This window comes from Taeniopygia guttata, chromosome 21 (assembly GCF_048771995.1).
Source record: "Taeniopygia guttata chromosome 21, bTaeGut7.mat, whole genome shotgun sequence".
Lineage (NCBI taxonomy): Eukaryota > Metazoa > Chordata > Aves > Passeriformes > Estrildidae > Taeniopygia > Taeniopygia guttata.
The window spans coordinates 6,750,509-6,771,476 of record NC_133046.1 but is presented as its reverse complement, the minus strand read 5'-3'; the positions used below and the strand labels follow the sequence as shown (position 1 = coordinate 6,771,476).

Genomic DNA, 20,968 nt, shown 5'->3' with positions numbered 1-20,968 from the left:
CTCCATCTCATCCACTCTGCTAAGTTGGAAGGGCAGGATACTTGGCACTGGCTGCATTTTTCCCTGCCCAGGCAAGGATGGAAACAGTAAGACACAGAATGGTGTTTTCTAGCCAAGGCATCAAAAAAACTGTCATCCAGGAAGAAAGTGGATCACGGAATCACAGACTCCTCAGACAATCTAATTCCACCCTTGCCATGGGCAAGGACACATGGTTCCTGCTCTCCCTCAAGTTCTCTCATTTTACTCAGGGAAGCACTGGGAATGCTGAGACACCCAGAGCTATGCACAGACTCAAACCCAGGCTGCTCCACACATTCAAAACCTCCTGCCAAGACCTCCACCATATAAGGCATCCCACAGCCTCCAGCAGCGCCGGGATACCTGCACAGCAGCAGGATCAGGATGGTGAGGATTGTCAATATTTGCCCACTTTGGGCTCTCCAGAGGAGGGGCCCTGCTGAGGGTGCACGGCCATAAAAGGTGTGACCAGCAGCACCTTGGGCTCACCAAACCCTGGAGCTGCCACTGCCAGGATGAAGCTCCTCTCGCTGCTCCTCTTCTGTGAGTACCCCCCACCAGCTCCCACCCTGGGGAAGCCCCCAGACCCTGCCCACAGCCAGGTGGGGATGGTGAAATGCCCATTTTTGCTGTGGGATGGAATGTTGCTGTTCCTGGTGCTCTTAACCCTCCTTCTCCAGTCCTAGGACTGGCCCTTGCCAGCTGCAACTTGGCCCAGTTTGCAGTGCTGATTAAGCAGAAGACCGGGAAATCGCCGCTGGCTTACAACCGCTACGGCTGCTACTGCGGCTGGGGCGGGTCCAAACAGCCCCTGGATGCCACCGACAGGTACCCGGGGCAGGGCAGAGCCCCCAGCCCTCCTCACCTCCCCGGGTACAGCAAGTGCAATCTTCCTGCTGCTCCTGAGGTGGAAATAGCAATGAGAAAATTGTTGCTCATCCTTAAAGCCTCTGTAGAAGGGGCTCAGCAGCAGCAAAGATGCTCGTGGGTGATGTTTTACCGCTGTCCCCTGCCCTCACCTCGGCTCTGATGCCCCCAGGTGCTGCCACGCCCATGACTGCTGCTACAAGAAGTTGGTCGCATCCGGCTGCAGCCCCAAAACGGCCACCTACAAATACACCTTAAAAGGAAAGCAAATAACCTGCGGTGAGAGCGGGGCCGGGGCAGAGCTGTGAGCAGGGAGGCACAGCCACCCACACTCAGGGAGCTTCACTTCCAACATCCCTTTAGATCATCCTGGCCTGGAAATCACACACAGCAAAGTGGGTGGAAATAGAGGGGAAAATGTCAGGAATCAGGCAAATAAGAATTTGCTGGAGTATGGTGAAGTTTAGAGCTTGGAGACTTCCCTGAGGAGGGGCAAGAGCCAAACACCAAGGGTTTGAGATGATCCTCCCATCCTGGATGGGGACCTGGCACAGCTGCCCTGACTCCCCCAGAGCGAACTCATTGTTCCACAGAGCACAGCAAAGCACATGCCAGGCAAACCCCCCCAGACACATCAGAGAGAAAGCTCCAGGAGCTCCACACCCTGGACACGAGACCACCCGAGACACCCCAAACTCAACAGAGGGGCTGCACATGCTGCGGGGATGCTCAAAAAACACCCCCTGACCCTTCACTGCCTCCATCCCCCCCAATTTTCTTCCAGGAAATGGGAACTCGTGCCAAAAACAGACCTGTGCCTGCGACAAGAAGGCGGTGGAGTGCTTCCAGAGGGCAGCCAGCTCCTACCGCAAATCCTACGACAACTACCCCAATTCCAAATGCAAGGGCCAAACGCCCTCCTGCTGAACACTGCTGCCAGCCTGGGGCTCCAAACCTGGCAGAAACCAGCAGAACTGGGGGGTTCTGCCTTCCCTGTGGCCAGGCAGGACATGGCACAGCCCTGTGGCACTGAAAAAGTGTCCAGCACCTTTCCCCAGAGCCTTAGCTCTTGTCCTAGGGTGACTGTTATGGTGTTTGTATCTCCAATCGTGTGTTCTGTTTACGTTTGATATTATGTTCTGTGCTTTCAGAACTGACTCTGAAAGTGAAGGTTTGTTTTGCTGTGTTATCATCTGGTTCACCTCCCCCCATGTCTGCTGGAAAGCTAGAAAAGGCTAGGGCTGGCTGGCTGGCTTTGCTTTTGCTTGCTTGCTTGGCTTGCTTGCTTTGCTTGCTTGCTTGCTTGGCTTGCTTGCTTTGCCTGCTTTCTTGCTTTCTTGCTTTGCTTCCTAGTTAGGTTAAGCAGTCCAATTCTTTCCCTGGACTGTTGTTTTTTTTCCCTTTCCTCTTTCTGAACATCATTCAACCTGCTCTGGACTGGGATCTGGGAAACACCAAGGAACACCAGGAGCCTGCATTTGGTGATCTGCAGCAGCCATCCCCAGCGTCCAGACCCGGGCGACCACTCCCAGGAAAGACCTTCTGGATTTGTTCAGCTCTTCAGAGGGGTGAAAGAGTCTTGTTGTCATCTTGTGTTAATTGTTGTGGTGTTGGGGAGTGCTTTGTTGTTGAATAAACAGGTTCTTTTCCACTTCCCTCTCAGAGGAAATTTTTCCCTGAACCAGGTGGGTGGGGAGGGGCCGTGGGGGTTTCCTGGGGGCTCCTTTCAGGGGGTTTTCCCCAAATTTGCCCTAAACTAGGACAAATATTTTGGCGCCCAACGTGGGGCTCGAGAGAGTGGAAAAAAACCCTGTTGTAATCATATTTTTGTTCCAATTATTTTGTCTGGGTATGGAGCAGTTACTGGTTATGTTGTTTGAATTAATATTGTCTCTTGGGGTGAAGGCCTGCATGTGTCTCTGGTCCCTGGGGGTTTTTCAGATCTTAATCCCCCTGTGGTCCCTAGGTTTATTTTTTTATCCAGGAATAGCTCCGGTATTGTCCCTAATACGTAGGTTTTGCAGTAGAAGGGCACTGACCAGAATATCCATCGTGCTGTGCTTGGGTGTAATAGCTTCCAGAGGGTTTCTAAAGGTGCTGAGGTCTGTTCCTGGAATGTATGGTTCATGGTTATGGTTGTACAGCCAGTTTGTTAGAGGGGAAGTAGGGGATGAGGCTTTTCAGCCTTTGCTTTCCTTCTTCTCCTCTGAATTTGTTACCTCCCTATTAGAGAATGTTCAGTTTCCCCTGACTGTTAAGGAGACCATCTTCCTGGTGTTTAATCTGGTAAGCTTTCTCTATACAGTCTGCAGTCTCTCTAGAATGAGGGCTGAGATTTCTAGAGGGGCTGATGAGACCTCTGACCCAGGAGTAGACCCAGGTGTGAGAAATCTTGAGTGGTGTGGGAAATGGGAGGAGATGGGCCAAATCTTAAAGGAATTTTCTGACCCTATAGCCTGGGACTTTCCAAGTGAAAAAATTCAGAATCCGGCTGAGGTGGCGAAGTACCTGAAAGAGAAGTGCCATGATAACTCTAAGGAGAAAAAAATCATTGCAGTGAGCTGGGCCCTGGCATATGCTTATCGCACCCTGTTAGATACTGTAGGGCAGCAGACAGAGGAAGGGGGGCAGGGAGATAAATCAGCAGCTATACCAGTCACTCAGGCTGCAGCCAACACCCCCGGCTCAAAGCCAGCAGCTAAACCAGACTCAGCAGCCAAGCCTCAACCAATGGCTGTTGCTACTAGCACAAGAAGTGGGAAGCGCACAGAAAAGACCAATCGACCAGTGGATGATGACGATGATGATGATAATGCAGGAGAGGGACCCTCAATGCCTGCTGACATAAAATCAGAAGTCAAAGCAACTGGTACAAGATCAGAGGCCAATACTGAGTCCTTTTCCCTAAAGGACCTTCGTGGCCTGAGGAAGGATTATACCCGACGACCTGATGAGTCTGTAATTAGTTGGTTGGTCCGTCTTTGGGATGCTGCAGGCGAGGCTACAATTCTGGATGGTACTGAGGCAAGGCATTTGGGATCCCTGTCACATGATCCTGTTATTGATCAAGGAATGATGAGGGGGGCTAACCCTCACAGCCTCTGGGCACGAGTTCTGGAAAGTGTAGCACAAAGATACCTGTGTGCAGATGATCTTTATATGCAGCAAACCCAGTGGAAGACTATAGAACAAGGGATCCAACGTCTGAGAGAAATGGCAGTGGCAGAGATTATCTTCTCAGATGAAATAACAACTAGGAATCCAGACTTGGTACCATGTACATCTGTGATGTGGCGAAAACTTGTACGGCTTGGGCCACATGACTACGCTTCTGCCTTAGCAATAATGAAGCAAGATGAGAGGGATGAGACCGTGCTCGAAATGGCAAGGAAACTCCGAGCATATGCAGATGCTGTACATGGCCCAACCCATGCCAGAATTGCAGCAGTGGAAACACGTCTGCAGAAATTAGAAGATAAGATAGAGGAGAATCATAAGAGACTCAGGGAGGAGATAAAGGAGGACCTTCTCCAAATCTCAGCAGTACAGATCAGAGGTTCTGGTATCCAACGCAGACGTTCCTCAGATGGTGAGAGAAGGTACACCCCACGAACTGAGCTGTGGTTCTTCCTGCGCGATTGCGGAGAAAACATGAGGAAATGGGACGGAAAACCTACTGGTGCTCTGGCACAACGGGTGCGTGAATTGAAGGAAGGTAAGATTCAGAGAGGAAGTGCCACCAAAAGGAGAGCAGCTCCAGTTGCCCGTAGCCAAACTGCCAGGCATGATGATGATGATGACATGTCTGATCCCCTTGAAGGAACTTCTAAGACATACGCCCAAGGCAAGAAGGATAACCAGGCTTAGAGGGGCCCTGCCTCTAGCCAGGTAGAGGCGAGGGAAAACCGTGTTTTCTGGACTGTGTGGATTCGCTGGCCTGGCACATCGGAACCACAAAGATATAAGGCTTTGGTTGATACTGGTGCACAATGCACATTAATTCCATCAAGACACGTAGGGGCAGAATCGGTCTCTATTGCCGGTGTGACAGGTGGATCACAGGACTTTACCGTGGTGGAAGCTGATGTAAGTCTGACAGGAAATGAGTGGAAGAAACACCCTATTGTGACTGGCCCAGAGGCCCCATGTATTTTGGGCATAGATTACCTTCGAAGGGGATATTTTAAAGACCCAAAGGGACTCAGGTGGGCATTTGGGATAGCAGCTGTAGCGACAGAGGGCATCCAGCAACTGAACACCTTGCCTGGACTGTCTGAGAATCCAACTACAGTAGGACTGTTGAAGGGAGAAGAACAAAAGGTACCAGTTGCCACTTCAACAGTGCATCGTCAACAGTACAGAACAACTCGAGATGCTGTGGTTCCCATCCATAAGATGATCCGAGAGCTGGAGAGCCAAGGGGTGGTCAGCAAAACCCACTCACCCTTCAACAGCCCCATTTGGCCTGTGCGTAAATCTGAAGGAGAATGGAGATTGACTGTGGACTACCGTGCATTGAATGAAGTGACTCCACCACTGAGCGCTGCTGTGCCAGATATGCTGGAACTCCAGTACGAGCTGGAGTCCAAGGCAGCGAAGTGGTACGCCACTATTGATATTGCCAATGCATTTTTCTCCATTCCTCTGGCAGCAGAATGCAGGCCTCAGTTTGCCTTTACATGGAGGGGAGTGCAGTATACCTGGAACCGACTGCCCCAGGGGTGGAAGCACAGTCCTACCATCTGCCATGGGCTGATCCAGACTGCACTAGAAAAGGGTGAGGCTCCAGAACATCTACAATATATTGATGATATCATTGTGTGGGGGAACACAGCAGCAGAAGTGTTTGAGAAAGGAGAGAAAATCATCCGAATCCTCCTGGAAGCTGGTTTCGCCATCAAGAAGAGTAAAGTGAAGGGACCTGCTCGAGAGATCCAGTTCTTGGGAGTGAAGTGGCAAGATGGACGGCGTCAGATTCCTACAGATGTCATCAACAAGATCACAGCCATGTCTCCACCAACCAACAAGAAAGAGACACAAGCTTTCTTAGGCGCCATCGGGTTTTGGAGAATGCACATTCCTGAGTACAGTCAGATCGTGAGTCCCCTCTACCTGGTCACCCGCAAGAGGAATGATTTCTGCTGGGGCCCTGAGCAGCAGCAAGCTTTTGCCCAGATAAAGCAGGAAATTGCTCATGCAGTAGCTCTTGGCCCAGTCAGGACAGGACCAGATGTGAAGAACGTGCTCTACTCTGCAGCCGGGAACCATGGTCTGTCCTGGAGCCTTTGGCAGAAGGTGCCTGATGAGACTCGGGGCCGACCACTGGGATTTTGGAGTCGGAGCTACAGAGGGTCTGAAGCCAACTACACCCCAACAGAGAAGGAAATCTTGGCCGCCTACGAGGGAGTCCAGGCCGCCTCAGAGGTGATTGGCACAGAAGCACAACTCCTCCTGGCACCCCGACTACCGGTGCTGGGGTGGATGTTCAGAGGAAAGGTTCCCTCCACCCACCATGCCACCAGTGCTACATGGAGCAAGTGGATTGCTCTCATCACGCAGCGTGCCCATATTGGTAAGCTGAATCGCCCTGGGATTTTGGAAGTAATTACAAATTGGCCCGAAGGTGAAAGTTTTGGTGTCGCAGATGAAGAAGAAGAACCAGTGACACGGGCTGAAGAAGCTCCACCATATAACCAACTGCCAGCAGAGGAAACACGCTATGCTCTCTTCACTGACGGTTCCTGCCGCATCGTAGGGATGAATCGGAAGTGGAAAGCAGCTGTATGGAGTCCCACACGACGGGTTGCAGAGGCCACTGAAGGAGAAGGTGGATCAAGCCAGTTTGCTGAACTCAAAGCCGTTCAACTGGCCCTAGACATTGCAGAAAGGGAGAAGTGGCCAACGCTCTACCTCTACACTGATTCATGGATGGTAGCCAATGCTCTGTGGGGGTGGCTAGAGAGGTGGAAAGAAGCTAACTGGCAGCGTAGAGGAAAACCAATTTGGGCTGCTGAAGAGTGGAAAGATATCGCTACCCGGGTAGAGAAGCTACCTGTGAAGGTTCGCCATGTAGATGCCCATGTCCCCAGAAGCAGAGCTAATGAAGAGCAGCAAAACAATCAGCAGGTAGATCAGGCTGCAAAGATAGGGGTGTCAAAGATAGACCTCGATTGGGAACACAAGGGAGAGTTGTTCCTAGCACGATGGGCCCATGATGCCTCAGGCCATCAGGGTAGAGATGCCACTTATAAGTGGGCACGAGACCGAGGGGTGGATCTAACCATGGACAGTATTTCTCAGGTTATCCATGACTGTGAGACATGCGCTACCATCAAACAGACCAAGCGGGTGAAGCCCCTGTGGTATGGTGGGCGGTGGTCCAAGTACAAATATGGGGAGGCCTGGCAGATTGACTACATCACACTGCCCCAGACACGCCAAGGCAAGCGCTACGTGCTCACCATGGTAGAAGCCACCACTGGATGGTTGGAAACCTACCCTGTGTCTCATGCTACAGCCCGTAACACCATCCTGGGCCTTGAAAAGCAGGTCCTTTGGAGGCATGGTACCCCTGAGAGGATTGAGTCAGACAATGGGACTCATTTCAAGAACAGCCTTATCAACACCTGGGCTAAGGAACATGGCATTGAGTGGGTGTACCACATCCCCTACCATGCACCAGCTGCAGGCAAAGTGGAGAGGTACAATGGACTGTTAAAAACCACCTTAAAAGCATTGGGTGGGGGATCTTTCAAAAATTGGGAGCAACATTTAGCAAAGGCCACCTGGTTAGTTAACAGCCGAGGTTCCACCAATCGAGCAGGTCCTGCCCAGTCTGAGCCCCTGAATATAGTAGACGGAGATAAAGTCCCAGTGGCACATGTCAGAGGTTTGTTAGGGAAATCAGTGTGGATCAATCCTGCCTCGAGTACAGACAAACCCATTCGTGGGATTGTCTTTGCTCAGGGACCAGGTTGTACATGGTGGATAATGCAGAGAGATGGAACAACACGATGTGTACCTCAGGGAGATCTGATTGTGGGGTGAAACTATTGTGCAAATATCACTGTTTGCTGGATGTTACTGTCAATGTCTGTGCATGAAAACACACAGACATGAGAAAGAAGGTATGAGTAAGTGAAAGATACAAGTTTTAACTTGATGGAGTTTTTACATGATGTTGAAGATATGGAGATAAGGGGTGGAATGTCCTAGGGTGACTGTTATGGTGTTTGTATCTCCAATCGTGTGTTCTGTTTACGTTTGATATTATGTTCTGTGCTTTCAGAACTGACTCTGAAAGTGAAGGTTTGTTTTGCTGTGTTATCATCTGGTTCACCTCCCCCCATGTCTGCTGGAAAGCTAGAAAAGGCTAGGGCTGGCTGGCTGGCTTTGCTTTTGCTTGCTTGCTTGGCTTGCTTGCTTTGCTTGCTTGCTTGCTTGGCTTGCTTGCTTTGCCTGCTTTCTTGCTTTCTTGCTTTGCTTCCTAGTTAGGTTAAGCAGTCCAATTCTTTCCCTGGACTGTTGTTTTTTTTCCCTTTCCTCTTTCTGAACATCATTCAACCTGCTCTGGACTGGGATCTGGGAAACACCAAGGAACACCAGGAGCCTGCATTTGGTGATCTGCAGCAGCCATCCCCAGCGTCCAGACCCGGGCGACCACTCCCAGGAAAGACCTTCTGGATTTGTTCAGCTCTTCAGAGGGGTGAAAGAGTCTTGTTGTCATCTTGTGTTAATTGTTGTGGTGTTGGGGAGTGCTTTGTTGTTGAATAAACAGGTTCTTTTCCACTTCCCTCTCAGAGGAAATTTTTCCCTGAACCAGGTGGGTGGGGAGGGGCCGTGGGGGTTTCCTGGGGGCTCCTTTCAGGGGGTTTTCCCCAAATTTGCCCTAAACTAGGACAGCTCTATTTTCCCATAGTTAAATAACTCATAAAAATGAGGTAAACCCTGCAAATAAAGATATGCTTCAGAACTGTGGCCAGTGTTGTGTTTTGGGAATCAGTGGTGGAAGGGGAAAGTAACAGCATGGAAGTTGAGGGCTGATTTTTTGAAGAAAACGTTCCTTCCTGCATACATTTTTTCTTTAAAAATGACCAGAAGTGACATTTTAGCAGCCAAGAGCAGTAAATTAGCAGCAAATCTTAAGAGCTCCAGAGAAAAAGCCCACAACAGCAAGTGGCTCCAAGCCCCAACCCAAAGCAGGCTCCAAGCCCAGCTTCTCTCCAGGGGCTCAGCCTCAATCCTCAGTCCTGCCCCATACCATTCCTAATGACTGTTTAAGCAATTAATACTCACTGAAGGCACGAGGAGCCCAGTGATGGGGTCTCAGAGGCTTAGGTGGCTCTTTCTTGCAGACAGAGGTCTCCTCAAGCTGCAGCTCCATGCAACACCTTGTCCCACACCACAGCTGCACATGGTCCCAAATTAACCCTAATTACCTCTAAAAGGCAGGGCTGGCTGTACCTTGGGCCTCGATGAAAGCACCTCCAGCTGTAATGCTGCCTCTGGAGAACTGATCTGCCTAAAATAAAGGAGTTTTAAGGGCAATTTATTCGATTTCCACCTCTGTGTTGAGGGCTCTTGCCTGACTCTGTTAAGTGTTTCATTCCAAGCAACAGCCTTACCTCAAGTTCCTACAGTAAATGTGGTATCTTTCTAACTCCAAACCACTCATTTCTTCTCAAAAATTGTAACAGGTAATAAGGATTCTAGAAGCTGAGACAGAGCCAATGCTGCCTTCTAAGACTGATGCTTGCACCCAGGAAGCTCCAAGGAAGCACCCCACAGCTCAAAACCAGCACAAGCATCTTCCTTTTATCCCACACTGGATTATGGAACATTCTTCATGCCCAATTTCACTTCCTTTCTGCATTTCTGCAGACACAGAGACCATGGGTGATGTGGCAAAGCTGTGAGATAAACCAGAAGGCAGCTCCTAAGTAGGGACAAGAGACATGGAGCAGCACAGGCAGAAAACCCTCCCCATACACAAACATGCTTATGGAGGTCAGCCAGAACCTGCCTAAACGCTTAAAACTTCCAGTTCAACTAAATTCCTGACCTGCAGGGGCAGGATTTGGGAAAATAAGTCCAGGCAAGATGATGGTGGGAGATAGGATGCAGGGAAAGTGGCTTTCTACATCCTCCTGCTCCGTATTTGCCCTTGAGAGGCTCACAGTGACCCTGCTGCAGCACCAGCCAAAACACCCTCATATTTGTCAGCTGCTAACAACAAACAGTCATCTCCTCAAAGCCCAGGGGAATATCCAGTGCTCATTGTCCGTCCTTGGCCCGTGGATTACGGAGCACTCAGCTCCACCAAGGAGTAAACACACACTATGTATGAATCACGGTGTTGTTCTGCTCTGCTTTCTCGCCTCCCTTCCTCCTCCCAGGAAAATCCACCACCTGTTTACAAAGCAAGTTCACTGCATAAACTGAGTTCTGTGAAGAATGTTGCACAAAGATTCCCTAGGGAAATAAAAATATGCATTGGAAAGGTGGAAATTTCAATGGGAAAAACGTGAAACAGGTAAAAATCTGTTTTAACATCTTTAGATATGGAATGGCTGTGCAGGTACAAGGCTGCCCTGGCAAGATAAAGGGAATTTCACTGGTTTGTCAATATCTATGAGCCCAGCACATTGAGAGTTTATTTTAAACAAATTACACTTGGAAATGAAAGCATTTTCAGTCCCAGATTTTGTTCATGTATCAGAGGCCACGAGCTGTGGGCCAGCCTCTCCCTCTGCTGTTGGTGCTGCTGTTGCAGACCCCCTTTCACCCTGCACATGATGGGGTGAGGTGTGAATTCCTTCCTCAACCTCCAGACCAACTCCCTTCACAGCTCTCAGGCAACAATGAATGTCATATCAGCTCTGGCTCCAGAGGACAAAATCCCAATTCATTAAGATCAAATCTCTTATTCGAAGTGCACAACTGCAATTCTTTATCTCTTCAAACCTGCAGAACACACCTGCCTTTCAGACCAAAACACAGGACAGGGCAGGACACAGGTGACACAGTCACCTGCACTGCCTTGCCAAACCTCCTGTCACAACTTACCACCCCCTGAAAGAACTTGCACTTTCTCCTCACTAAGCTGTGACACACCTCTCTTTCCACTACTGTAAAAATGACTGTCTCAGAGAAAAAAGAATTCCTACACCATCAGTTCTTACAGGAGAGCTACTTTCATTTTATTCTTCAAGTAAAGCAGCAGGCCATAACAAGTACTACCCCAGTTCTTGGCAGTCCGGTAAAAAAAAAATAATTTCCATGCTGATTTATAAACTAAGCACAGACAGATTTTTCAAATGCAATGCTCCTTACTTTTAAAAAATTCCTTTCACCTAAGACACTGGCTGATGAGGTGTCTTCTGTGTGTAAGTGCACATGTGCTTTCTTCAAGCTTAGTGCTTGTTACAAGCCCAAGAACCTGAGTGGAGCTGAAACACCATGAGCTATAAATCAAAGGCTGAGTCCCACAGCCCTTTCACTTCAATCCAAATTCCCAGTCCTGCAGTGGAAAACATCACAGGAGTCAAGCTGTACATCCTACTTGGTGACCTCACTAAAATGGAATTTAAGATGAAAAAAAAAAACCTACCCTGGAAAAAAGCTTGATTTATGAAGTGAAATAGGCATGTTTCCCAGGGATCAACTGCTGCATGGGAGATTCTTCTCAGGACTCTTGGTCCTTTGGCTATGCTGATTTCATTTGGAGACTAATACCTATCCAGCTCCTGACTTGGTCTAAAGCCCTGGAGTAGCCCAAAAACTCTGGAACAGGGCAAAGGGGACAAAGATTCCAGGTGTCCGAGTAACAACACTCATCAGAAGCTTCAAGCCTGCTCCTGTCACATTTTACCAGATTGGAAGAATCAGCTCTGCATTCCCATGAGTCCACTGGGATTACTGTTCTGGGGGGGTTCTTTTCCACCAACAGGTCTGATCTTAAAGGAGCTGATTCCAAACCTCAGCAAGCATGGATGCAGCAATCTCCATCTCTCTCCAAATATTCATCACTTCTGAACCAGCTCAGTGCAATGCCAGCAGTTCTAAAAGAGAGACTAAAATTTGCCACTGCATTTCTGCATGGCAAACAAAGGAGGAATGTAATGTTTGAGACAGTGCTGGCTGACACTTCGCTTTGGAAAGGATTCTGGGACTCTGTTTCCTTACTTTATTTGAATTTAAATAAAAAAAGATCCACCAGAGATATTCCTGAGTTGAGATTTGTTAAGCTTTCCCTGACAGCAAGGTAAAATAAAGCTCCTCCAGGAATAACCAAATAAAAGAAGAAAACAAAAAAACCAAAACCAGGCACATCAAGATATGTCAAAACAAATCTGACACCGTTGTGTGAAGCAAAGGTCATCACCTTCATCTAATTCCAAGATTATAGACCCAAGTCTCTACTTCCTGTTAAGTAAACTCTTCTCACAGGTTGATGCAGAATCAATGAGCAATTGTCCTCCCCAAAAGCAAGAGGAAGTTCTCTTGTGTTTGGAAATCCGAGCAGAGATGGATTTTAAGATAAACATGGGTGCCTATAAATTCTCTTGGGGGAATTTTGTCTTCATCAGTTTTATTTGCTTTTGTCATCAGAGCACTGAGTCATATGTTTAGGGCTGCCATGGCCTTCACCAGGGTGATGTGGCTGCCTGGGTCTGTCTCTGTCCTGGTGTCTGCACTGTCCCTCTTGGTGGCCAGGACCTTCTGCCGGTGCCTCTCCTCCTGCCGCTTCTTCTTCTCCAGCCGCTGCTCCTTCCTGTGCTTCTTGGCTACCTGAAAGGGAGGGATGAAAACACAAAGTTCAAACCACACTTGCTCTGCTCAGCTGGGGAAAAGTAATAAAAGAGACAAGCGGATACCAAGGCAGCTGCCAGAGGACATTCCTAACTATTTATGAGGACTTTATTGCGAGTTGTTTTGGGAAGAGTGCTGCATGTCACCAGGAAATGTCTGTGGCAGAGCAGTTGCAGCTGCAGCAGTGACAAAATGCAGTGAGCAGAAGCTCTTTCTAACTGAAAGGAGAAGAGACTTGCTGAGTAAGCAATGCTAAGGCATCCCCCAGTCACTGAAGGGTGCTCACATTGCTGCCAAACCTCTCACACACCTTTGGGTTTCTGCTGGTTCGGTTCTCTTCCCTGGATCCAGCTTGTCCCTTGTTGTTCTCTGCTTCACCTTGATGCAAGCTCTGATTTCCAAAGATTCTTGAACCAGTTCCATTTTCTTCCCACAGTGTCCCGCTGCAGGATTTTTGCTCCCTGCCCAGGGGCTCCTGCTGCTCCTCAGTACCTGCCAACAGCAGAGGTTTTCCTCAGACATGCTCCACCCAGGAGCTGTTGCACTGTCAGACATTTCTTTTTCCCGGAAATCCTGGGGTTTTTTGGAAGCTATATTGAAGTTGCCCTCACTAACAACCTTCCTGAGCAGAGAAGGCTGAGGTGCCAGCACACAAACCTCACCTCTCCTGCTACTGTCCCCAACACCAACATCACAGTCACCCAAAGCCCCAGGTGACAAAATGTGCACTCACCGATTCCTTCCCCTTCCTTCACCTGCAAGATGGCAAATATTGCAGATTCCACATTGTAGTCCTCCACCTCAAGAACGTGGCTTACTAAATCCATGTCCTGTCCACAAGAGGGGAAGAAGAACGCTGAAGAAGTTCAAATCTCTGACCTACATACACTTAACAACACCTGCACCACTGAGAGGGGGCTGCTGCTTTTATGATCATTCAGTTGGTCTGTGCTCCATTTCTGAAAGGATGAGGGGGAAAACCTTAAATTCCTGAAGCTATCAGAAAATAAGGAATATGCTGTTTTCAGTGTAAGTTTCCCTCTTGGCCCTTTCTGTTCTGCGCACCTGCACAGTGCCAACAGCCAAGAATCACAGATTATCCAGTTATCTGGGATATTCAATACCCCCAAAGGATTTCAGAACTTACAGGATTTTTTTCCAAATTAATTTTTTGTGAGAGCCTCAAAACAAACCTTCCAAAATGATCAGGCATCCACAAAAATGTTGGTATTTCACCTGCATGTAAGGGTTGATTCTAGGATGAGATGCACCCTGATTGAAGTTTGTACAAGGTGAGTGTTTTCTAGAATTTTTCCCAGAACTACTTCATTGTATCAAGGTTTGAACATTAAGCCCAGAAAGGTTCCTCAATACTTACTGAACACCCAGTTGCACTGCACACTTTTTCTACAGCATCTTCCATCTCCACTTCAGTCTCATCTTCAGAGTTGCTCTTCTGTGGCTTCACCTCTGCCTTATTTGAATCATTCTTGCACAGCATCTGAAGAATTGCAAGCCCAGCAAATCACACAAGCATGCAATCCATAAAAGTCAGACATCCTAACAACAGTAATTATCATGGCACACTTTTCTCGGGAACATCCTGTGTCAAACCATCTTGGAAACTGTGTAACTTCCAAGTGTGTAGCTTCCCACATCTCCTGCACTTCTGAACAAACTCCAGCGTACTACAACATCAACAATCATAATAAATGAACTTTTAAATGGAATCTTTTTTAATACAGTACCACTGTATTGTATTAAAAACCTGTGTGCAGAGAACCTCAAGCACAGCACAATTACAAAAATAAAAAAAAGAGATATGAGGAAGACAACTACACCCAGCTGTTGCATTTCCAGCTCTTTCCTCTCTTCCCTTTGTTTTTCCATTTGAGGTGAATGATTACATCATTTAGATGAGGTTGCTTCCAGACAGCCCACATCACAGCATCAGAGCTTTGAATTAACTTCCAGCCCAGAGGCTGAAATCCTCCTTCACAGCTCTTCCCAAGAGAGCCAGCAGCATGAGCTACAACCTCAGGGCTTTGCTCTCGCAGCACAGCACGGAGACCCAGCTCTTCCCTCCATCCCAAATGAGAATGGAAATCAACTGGCAGCATTCCCCAGCTCTGTGTGTCACCCACAGCTGGCTCATTCCAGCACAACCAACCTCCATCCGAAGGCAGGCCGGCGCCTCCGAGTCGTCGCTGAGCCTCCTGACGCTGTCGTAGTGCTCCCCGTGCCTGTAGGCGATGTGCAGCTCCCGGGCGTCGCTCCTGTCTGTGCCCCGGATCTCAACAAAAGAAACAAACTGCAAATGAGCATTTCGAATCGGCTGCACCGTCTGATTTTTCAGAGTATTTGTTTTTGCAGCGATGGCAAACACCGGCAAGGAAGCAAGCACGTGGTTGCTGGAGCATTTGAAAGAAGAAGAGAAGAAGGAATGACAGCCAGATGTAAAATACCAGGCAGTTACATCAGAACAAACAAACAGGGAATGAAAGTATTTTTTTTGAAAACTCAGAACTATTTCCGGAACTTTCCACAGAAGCTATCAGTTTTCTGATCATCTTCCCAGAACCAACTTCAGCAAGAGCTCCCAGGGAATGTACCATGTCATTTTACTCTCAAATCTGAGCAAAGAGAGGCCATTCAAGTGAGAGCAACACTGGAAACAGTCAGAGTAAATTTTGATTTGCAGCTGGGACAAGATGCTGTTTTAACAGCATCCCAAGCAGCTGTGTTTTGTTTTTTTAAAAAGAAAGCAATCCATGAAAATGTATTAACTCCATTGAGGAGCACTGTTAACAACCAATTGTTGCTTTGCTTTCTCAGCACCAAGTTACAGCAATTTCCACAGAAAATTCCTGCTCTGAGTATTATCTGTACTGATGTGAGAATAGTTCCTACCCTGATTATCAGTGTTTCAAACTATTAGATAAGAGCTACACAGCACTCCATCTCCTGCCAGGAATGCAGAAAATCCCACTGCACTTGCAGACCAACTTGGCTTGACCTGCCAGCTCAAGTTCACCCAACAGCTCTCCAGACGTCAGTAAGCAAAGGACCAGAACTCCTTGCTTTAGGGCTCCAGAGTTTCCCAACCTTTTTACGTCTGTGAACTGCCTTATCTCAGCTCTCAGACCACACACCAAGCCACCTTTCAGCCGTGTCTGTGGTCTGTGCTGCACTAACGACTTCAGGTTTTCCAACAAATAATTTTCCATTCATCTACTTTACACTTGCTCACCTTCAGGTTTCCAAGTCAACACTTGGTTATACTTAACTCCTGCTTTCTATTCTATTAAATTATTCCACTGCTGAAAGTTGGTAAGATTTATTTTAAACATTTCTCCTCTGCCAGAGCTTGAATAGGTATCTAACAAATCCCAAAGCTCTTGAAAGATTTAAAAATTAGCCAATTTAGCTCTCATTGGAGAAGCATCTTTCCACTCTGGAGTGGGCCCAGAGGAGGCCACCTAACTGTTTTAGAGGGATGGAACATCTCTCCTATGAGGAAAGGCTGGGAGAATTCAGCTTGGGAGTGTTCAGCTTGGAGAACAGAAGGCTCCAGGGTGACCTAACTGTGGCCTTCCAGTGCCTGAAGAAGCCAACAGAAAGGATGGAGAGAGACTGTGGGCAAGGGCCTGGAGTGCCAGGACAAGGGGGAATGGCTTCCACTGCCAGAGGGCAGGGCTAGATGGGATATTGGGAAGGAATCCTTCCCTGTGAGGGTGGGCAGGCCCTGGCACAGGGTGCCCAGAGCAACTGTGGCTGCCCCTGGATCCCTGGAAGTGTCCAAGACCAGGCTGGACATTGGGGCTTGGAGCCACCTGGGATAGTGGAAGGTGTCCATGCCCATGGCAGGGGGTGGCACTAGATGAGCTTTAAGTTCCCTCCCAACCCTAACCTACCTGGGATTCTCTTGATTCTATGAATACACTGAAACTGGTAAGTAAATTAGGGCTGCAGATTAAAAACAGGGGGGAAAAAAAGTCAGCCTGTTATCCAAAGAGCCAACAAAATAACCTACAAAGCTCAGCTAACTTGAGTCTACAGTTGGACTCCATGATTTTAAAGGTCTTCTCCAACTTTAAGAATTCTATAATTTACAGTCACGATCAAAAAAGTTGAGGAGTGTTCAAAGACCAAGAAATTCCATGTAGAGATGTCCACCTGCAAAGAGCTTTTCATGAGGTTACAACTACTCACAGCTCTCCTAACTCACACCATTCTCAAGGGCCTGAGACAACCCTTCACAAACAACACTGCTCAGGAGAGACAGAACCTCGTCACAAGCTCTGCACTGCCGCCCTGACACGGTCAATGAGAGGAGATGAAAGAATCAAGGTTTTCAAAAGGACACCAAAATGTCAGTAAGTGATAACACTGAGGAACAACTCATGAAAACCACCCCTGTGACCTCCCCTGCAGGTACTTCACCCACCAGTCCCTCTGTGCATGGCTGCCCATAAATGAGAGTTTAAACTTGTTTGAGTTCAGGAATTCACGTGGGGCTCTTTTAAATGAATTTAAAATGTTACTGTCAGCTTTCATCTGTTTTTTTTATCTTTATTGCCCTGTTTAATCGATATACTTCATTGGATCTGTCTGTGAATAGAGGCAAGAAACAAATTTCAACCTGACTTGAATTCAGGTTCTCACTTGCTCAATGACCAGGCTGACTGAGCATGGACCCATTCCACTTGCCATGGAAAAACAACAACAATAAAGAGAAAACGAAAGACCTGAGGGATTAGTTGTTTCAGTGCCCCTCTGTCAGAGGAAACCACACCACACAGTTCTTTCCAGAAGCTGATTAAACATCACTTTAAGGTTTTAAAATTTATTTTAAAACCTCGTTTCCCTCTCTGTCAGAAACCCTGGCATTCCACATCCCATGCAGAATTGATGGAGCTTCACTCCAACACTGCCATACCTTAATTTCCACCTTCCTGAATCTTATTGTACAGGTTCCCTTAAGCCTAGCTGAAACTCCAGGGGGCTGTGCAGCCCTTCAGAAGGACTCACCGGGTTGGAGAGATGGGCAGGGAAGAACTGCCTGAAGTTCAACAAGGGCAGATGCAGGTCCTGCCCCAGAAGGAACATCCCCGAGTACCAGCACAGGCGGGGTGACCTGCTGGAGCATCTCTGCAGGAAGGACCTGGGGGTCCCGTGGTCCATGAGCTGTCCTGGAGCCAGCAGAGCGTCCTGGGGGCCAAGAGGCCCTGGGGTGCACTGGGAGGAGCACTGGCAGCAGGTCAGGGAGTGACCCTGCCCCTCTGCCCAGCCTTGGGAGGCACACCTGGAGTGCCGTGTCCAGCCCTGGCTCCTCAGGACAGGGGGACAGGGAGCTCCTGGAGCAGGGCCAGTGAAGGCTGCAGAGATCAGGAAAGGCCTGGAGCATCTCTCTGCCCACAAAAGGCTGAGGAAGCTGGGGCTGGGAGACAGGACCAGATGATCCAGTGTGGTCCCCTCCAACCTGACCCATTCTGGGACTCCTATCAGAAAACTCAGCTCAAATGCAGTCTGATCTTCAGGAGGCATGGCACTGAAAGTCGTAGCTTAAAACCCAAGTAAAACATATTGCTCTGCCCCCACATACCCACCTCTTATGCACTCACTGCTTTCTTTCCTGCCCTCTCCTCCTAGTTAAAATCTCAAGTGTTCCCCTTCTTCAAAAACCAAGTACAGCTCTGCACCATGCCCAGATCATTACCACTCTCTTAATAAATCATGAATTTTCCGCACTATTTATATCCCTCAGGCAAAAAGTAGACAAAAATGTAGAAGCTTTGTTTCTCACCTGCCACAGAGGAGTGTTGAGCTGATGAATAACCACATTCAATTGATTGTTCCTTGCAAAGGCCACGATAGCATCGTTGCCAGCAAAAGTACCAGGTTTGGCCAAATTGGCAACTAAAGGAAAAAACATTCACAAGAGTTGAAATCTAATTTCTGATACTCCCAAAAGCAGGGCAGGGGTAACAAGGGGTGAGATTTCAACATGGGCCCAAGAAATTCTGGAAGGGAAATCCCACATGGGAAACAGTGACTGCTGAGGCAAGAATTTGGCTGCAACATGAGGTAACGCATGAGGTAACAGAAATATCTAAAAAAGGCACTACACCCTCAGACAAAGTAAGGCCACTGGCTGTGTTAGCTCAGAAGGAGGAATGCCATGTAATGCATGACCAAACTACTTTCATGCATCATCTCCATGGTACCTGGCACATCAAAGGCTGTATTTGTCCCTGGTTTGGATCTTCCCCTTGCTTCCCAGGAGGAAACACTGAGTGCCAGGGAGAAAGAAACCCAAAGAAATCAGCCACTTACCAAAACAACCAAATACCCACCAGTATTCAAGGACAACAAGACAATTTTTCTTAAATTCCTTTTGAAAACACCTAATTTTTACTCCTTGCCTTTTTGGTCTCTCTTTTGTCCAAGTTTCTCATGAATTTTAATAATTTCTGTGACAAATTCGATGTGGATTAAACAGCTCACCTTCCTACAGCATCACAACAGCCATAAATGTAAAGTCCCTGTTTCTAAAAACTAGAGAAGAGCCCTAAGGTAGTTCTGGGATGAGGAACGGTTAGTAAGGAGGTGCTCTAAGGAGCTGCATGACACAAAGACACCCCCCAGGACATCGCACGGAGGCCTTACCATGTTTGTCAAAAGGCACATCATCCTCCACGAAGGGCTCGAAGTCCCCGCGCTGCCTCAGCATGAACTGCACCGTCTCCTGGCGGTGCCGGGCGTGGTTCCGGGAGTGTCCCTCCAGCTGGTCCCCCAGGGCCCGGAACAGGCAGTTGCTGTGGAGGGAAAAGAGGAGTCCTGTGGCTGAGGCAGCAGAAGGAATGCAGGGCACAGGGAAAGGGGCTGTGCTCATTCTGCCCGGTTTAGCCTCTGTGAATGCAGAGGAGCGCTCACTCGCTGTGCTTTGAATTTCCTGCTCACTCCCTGTGCCTTGAATGGCTGCTGCTGCTGCTGCTGGAACGGCTGGATTTGAGTGATCGTGTCACGGTAAAACTACTGGGCCAAACTGTCCCACACTGCACCAGACAAGGGACATAAAGCAAGGAAAGACAAACAAATGCCCCACTCAGCAACTTAGCAGGAACGTTTACTACCTTTTCACCTTCTAGAAAAGAAGGGAGTGAAAGTATTCCTTATTGAATATTTATAGACCTTCCTATGCTCAGTTCTGCTGGACACTGGAGCCTTGGCCCTGTGAGAAATAGGCACTCCTTTCATAAATTTAGAAAGATTTACTAAACCTTATAAAAAATACAACAGAAGACAGACTAGAGAAAATGTTATGGTGCTGGGTGCAAAGGATTTTCTCCACCATGCGCTCACCCACACAATGGCCGTTTCACCTTTTAACCCTTGAGCCCCTCCCAAAATTCTAAAATTCTGTCTATCGATTCCATTCTGCTGTCCAGAGGTGGAGGTCACTTCCTCAAATCTTGATTGGAGGTCAGATGTCACCACAGTGACAAGCCGACCCTCCCAAATATCCCAACCGCGGCTGTCCCTTGATAATAATAACTCGGAGTAAAAAAAAAAAAAAAAAAAAAGTTTTCTTAGCTTATATACGTGATATTTGTCTGTTAATTGTGAGAGTCAATCATCGCATGTATCTGGGCCGCAGGGCTGGGACCGGCCGAGCCGCCAGGCCCTCCGGAGCACAGGGGAAATCCTCACCGCTGCGAGCACAGGGCCCGCTTCAGCCGGGAGGGGAAAACCCTCGGCCCCGGGGACACGGGCTCCGATGAAAGGCCTCGGCCGCGGGGACACGGGCTCACATCACCCGGGGAGGAGGAAGCCCTCAGCCGCCAGGGGCTGCTGAGGACACCGGTCGCGGCGCTCACCCATCTCCCGGCACCTCCCGCAGCTTGAGGCCGAGGGCCCGGAGCTGCCCGGCGAGGCCGCCGCTGTGGCCCGCAGCGGAGCCCGGGGCCGGGCCGGCGGGGGCCTGGCGGGGCCGGCGGCCCTTCCTGGCGGCGGCGGGCCGGGCCCTGCCCGCCTGTTTGCGGGACATCCCCGGCGGGGCCGCCTCAGCGCCGCTCCCTCAGCGCCGCCGCGCCGGGGCCGCGTCATGTGGGCGGCGCCGTGAGGAGGGGCGGGAAAGGGCGCGGGGAACTGAGGGTTGTGAGGGAAAGCGGGAGCGGCAGAGGGAAGCAGCGCCACAGATCACCAGGGTTGTACCAAAAGCTGCCGGAGTACGGCTAATTGGCCTCTGCTGCTAATTGCACTCCCC

General features: G+C 48.9%; 2 protein-coding genes across 2 annotated transcripts; one reads left to right on the top strand and one right to left on the bottom strand.

The window, feature by feature from the left end:
• The first annotated feature begins 418 nt into the window (after nt 1–418).
• Nucleotides 419–1,955, top strand: LOC101233106 (basic phospholipase A2 caudoxin). Its single transcript, XM_072917336.1, has 4 exons — nt 419–564; nt 702–849; nt 1,061–1,167; nt 1,673–1,955. Exons 1-4 carry the CDS (start codon nt 537–539, stop codon nt 1,813–1,815), a joined length of 426 nt encoding a protein of 141 aa, XP_072773437.1. The 5' UTR covers nt 419–536; the 3' UTR covers nt 1,816–1,955.
• A 9,107-nt stretch (nt 1,956–11,062) lies between these two features.
• OTUD3 (OTU deubiquitinase 3) lies at nt 11,063–20,816 on the bottom strand. The gene is made up of 8 exons (XM_030289228.4): nt 20,580–20,816; nt 19,369–19,517; nt 18,506–18,618; nt 14,870–14,992; nt 14,078–14,200; nt 13,433–13,529; nt 13,010–13,191; nt 11,063–12,678 (listed from the first exon to the last, which is right to left on the bottom strand). The coding sequence occupies exons 1-8, from the start codon at nt 20,747–20,749 to the stop codon at nt 12,508–12,510; spliced, it is 1,128 nt and encodes a 375-aa protein (XP_030145088.4). The 5' UTR covers nt 20,750–20,816; the 3' UTR covers nt 11,063–12,507.
• Nucleotides 20,817–20,968: the final 152 nt, after the last annotated feature.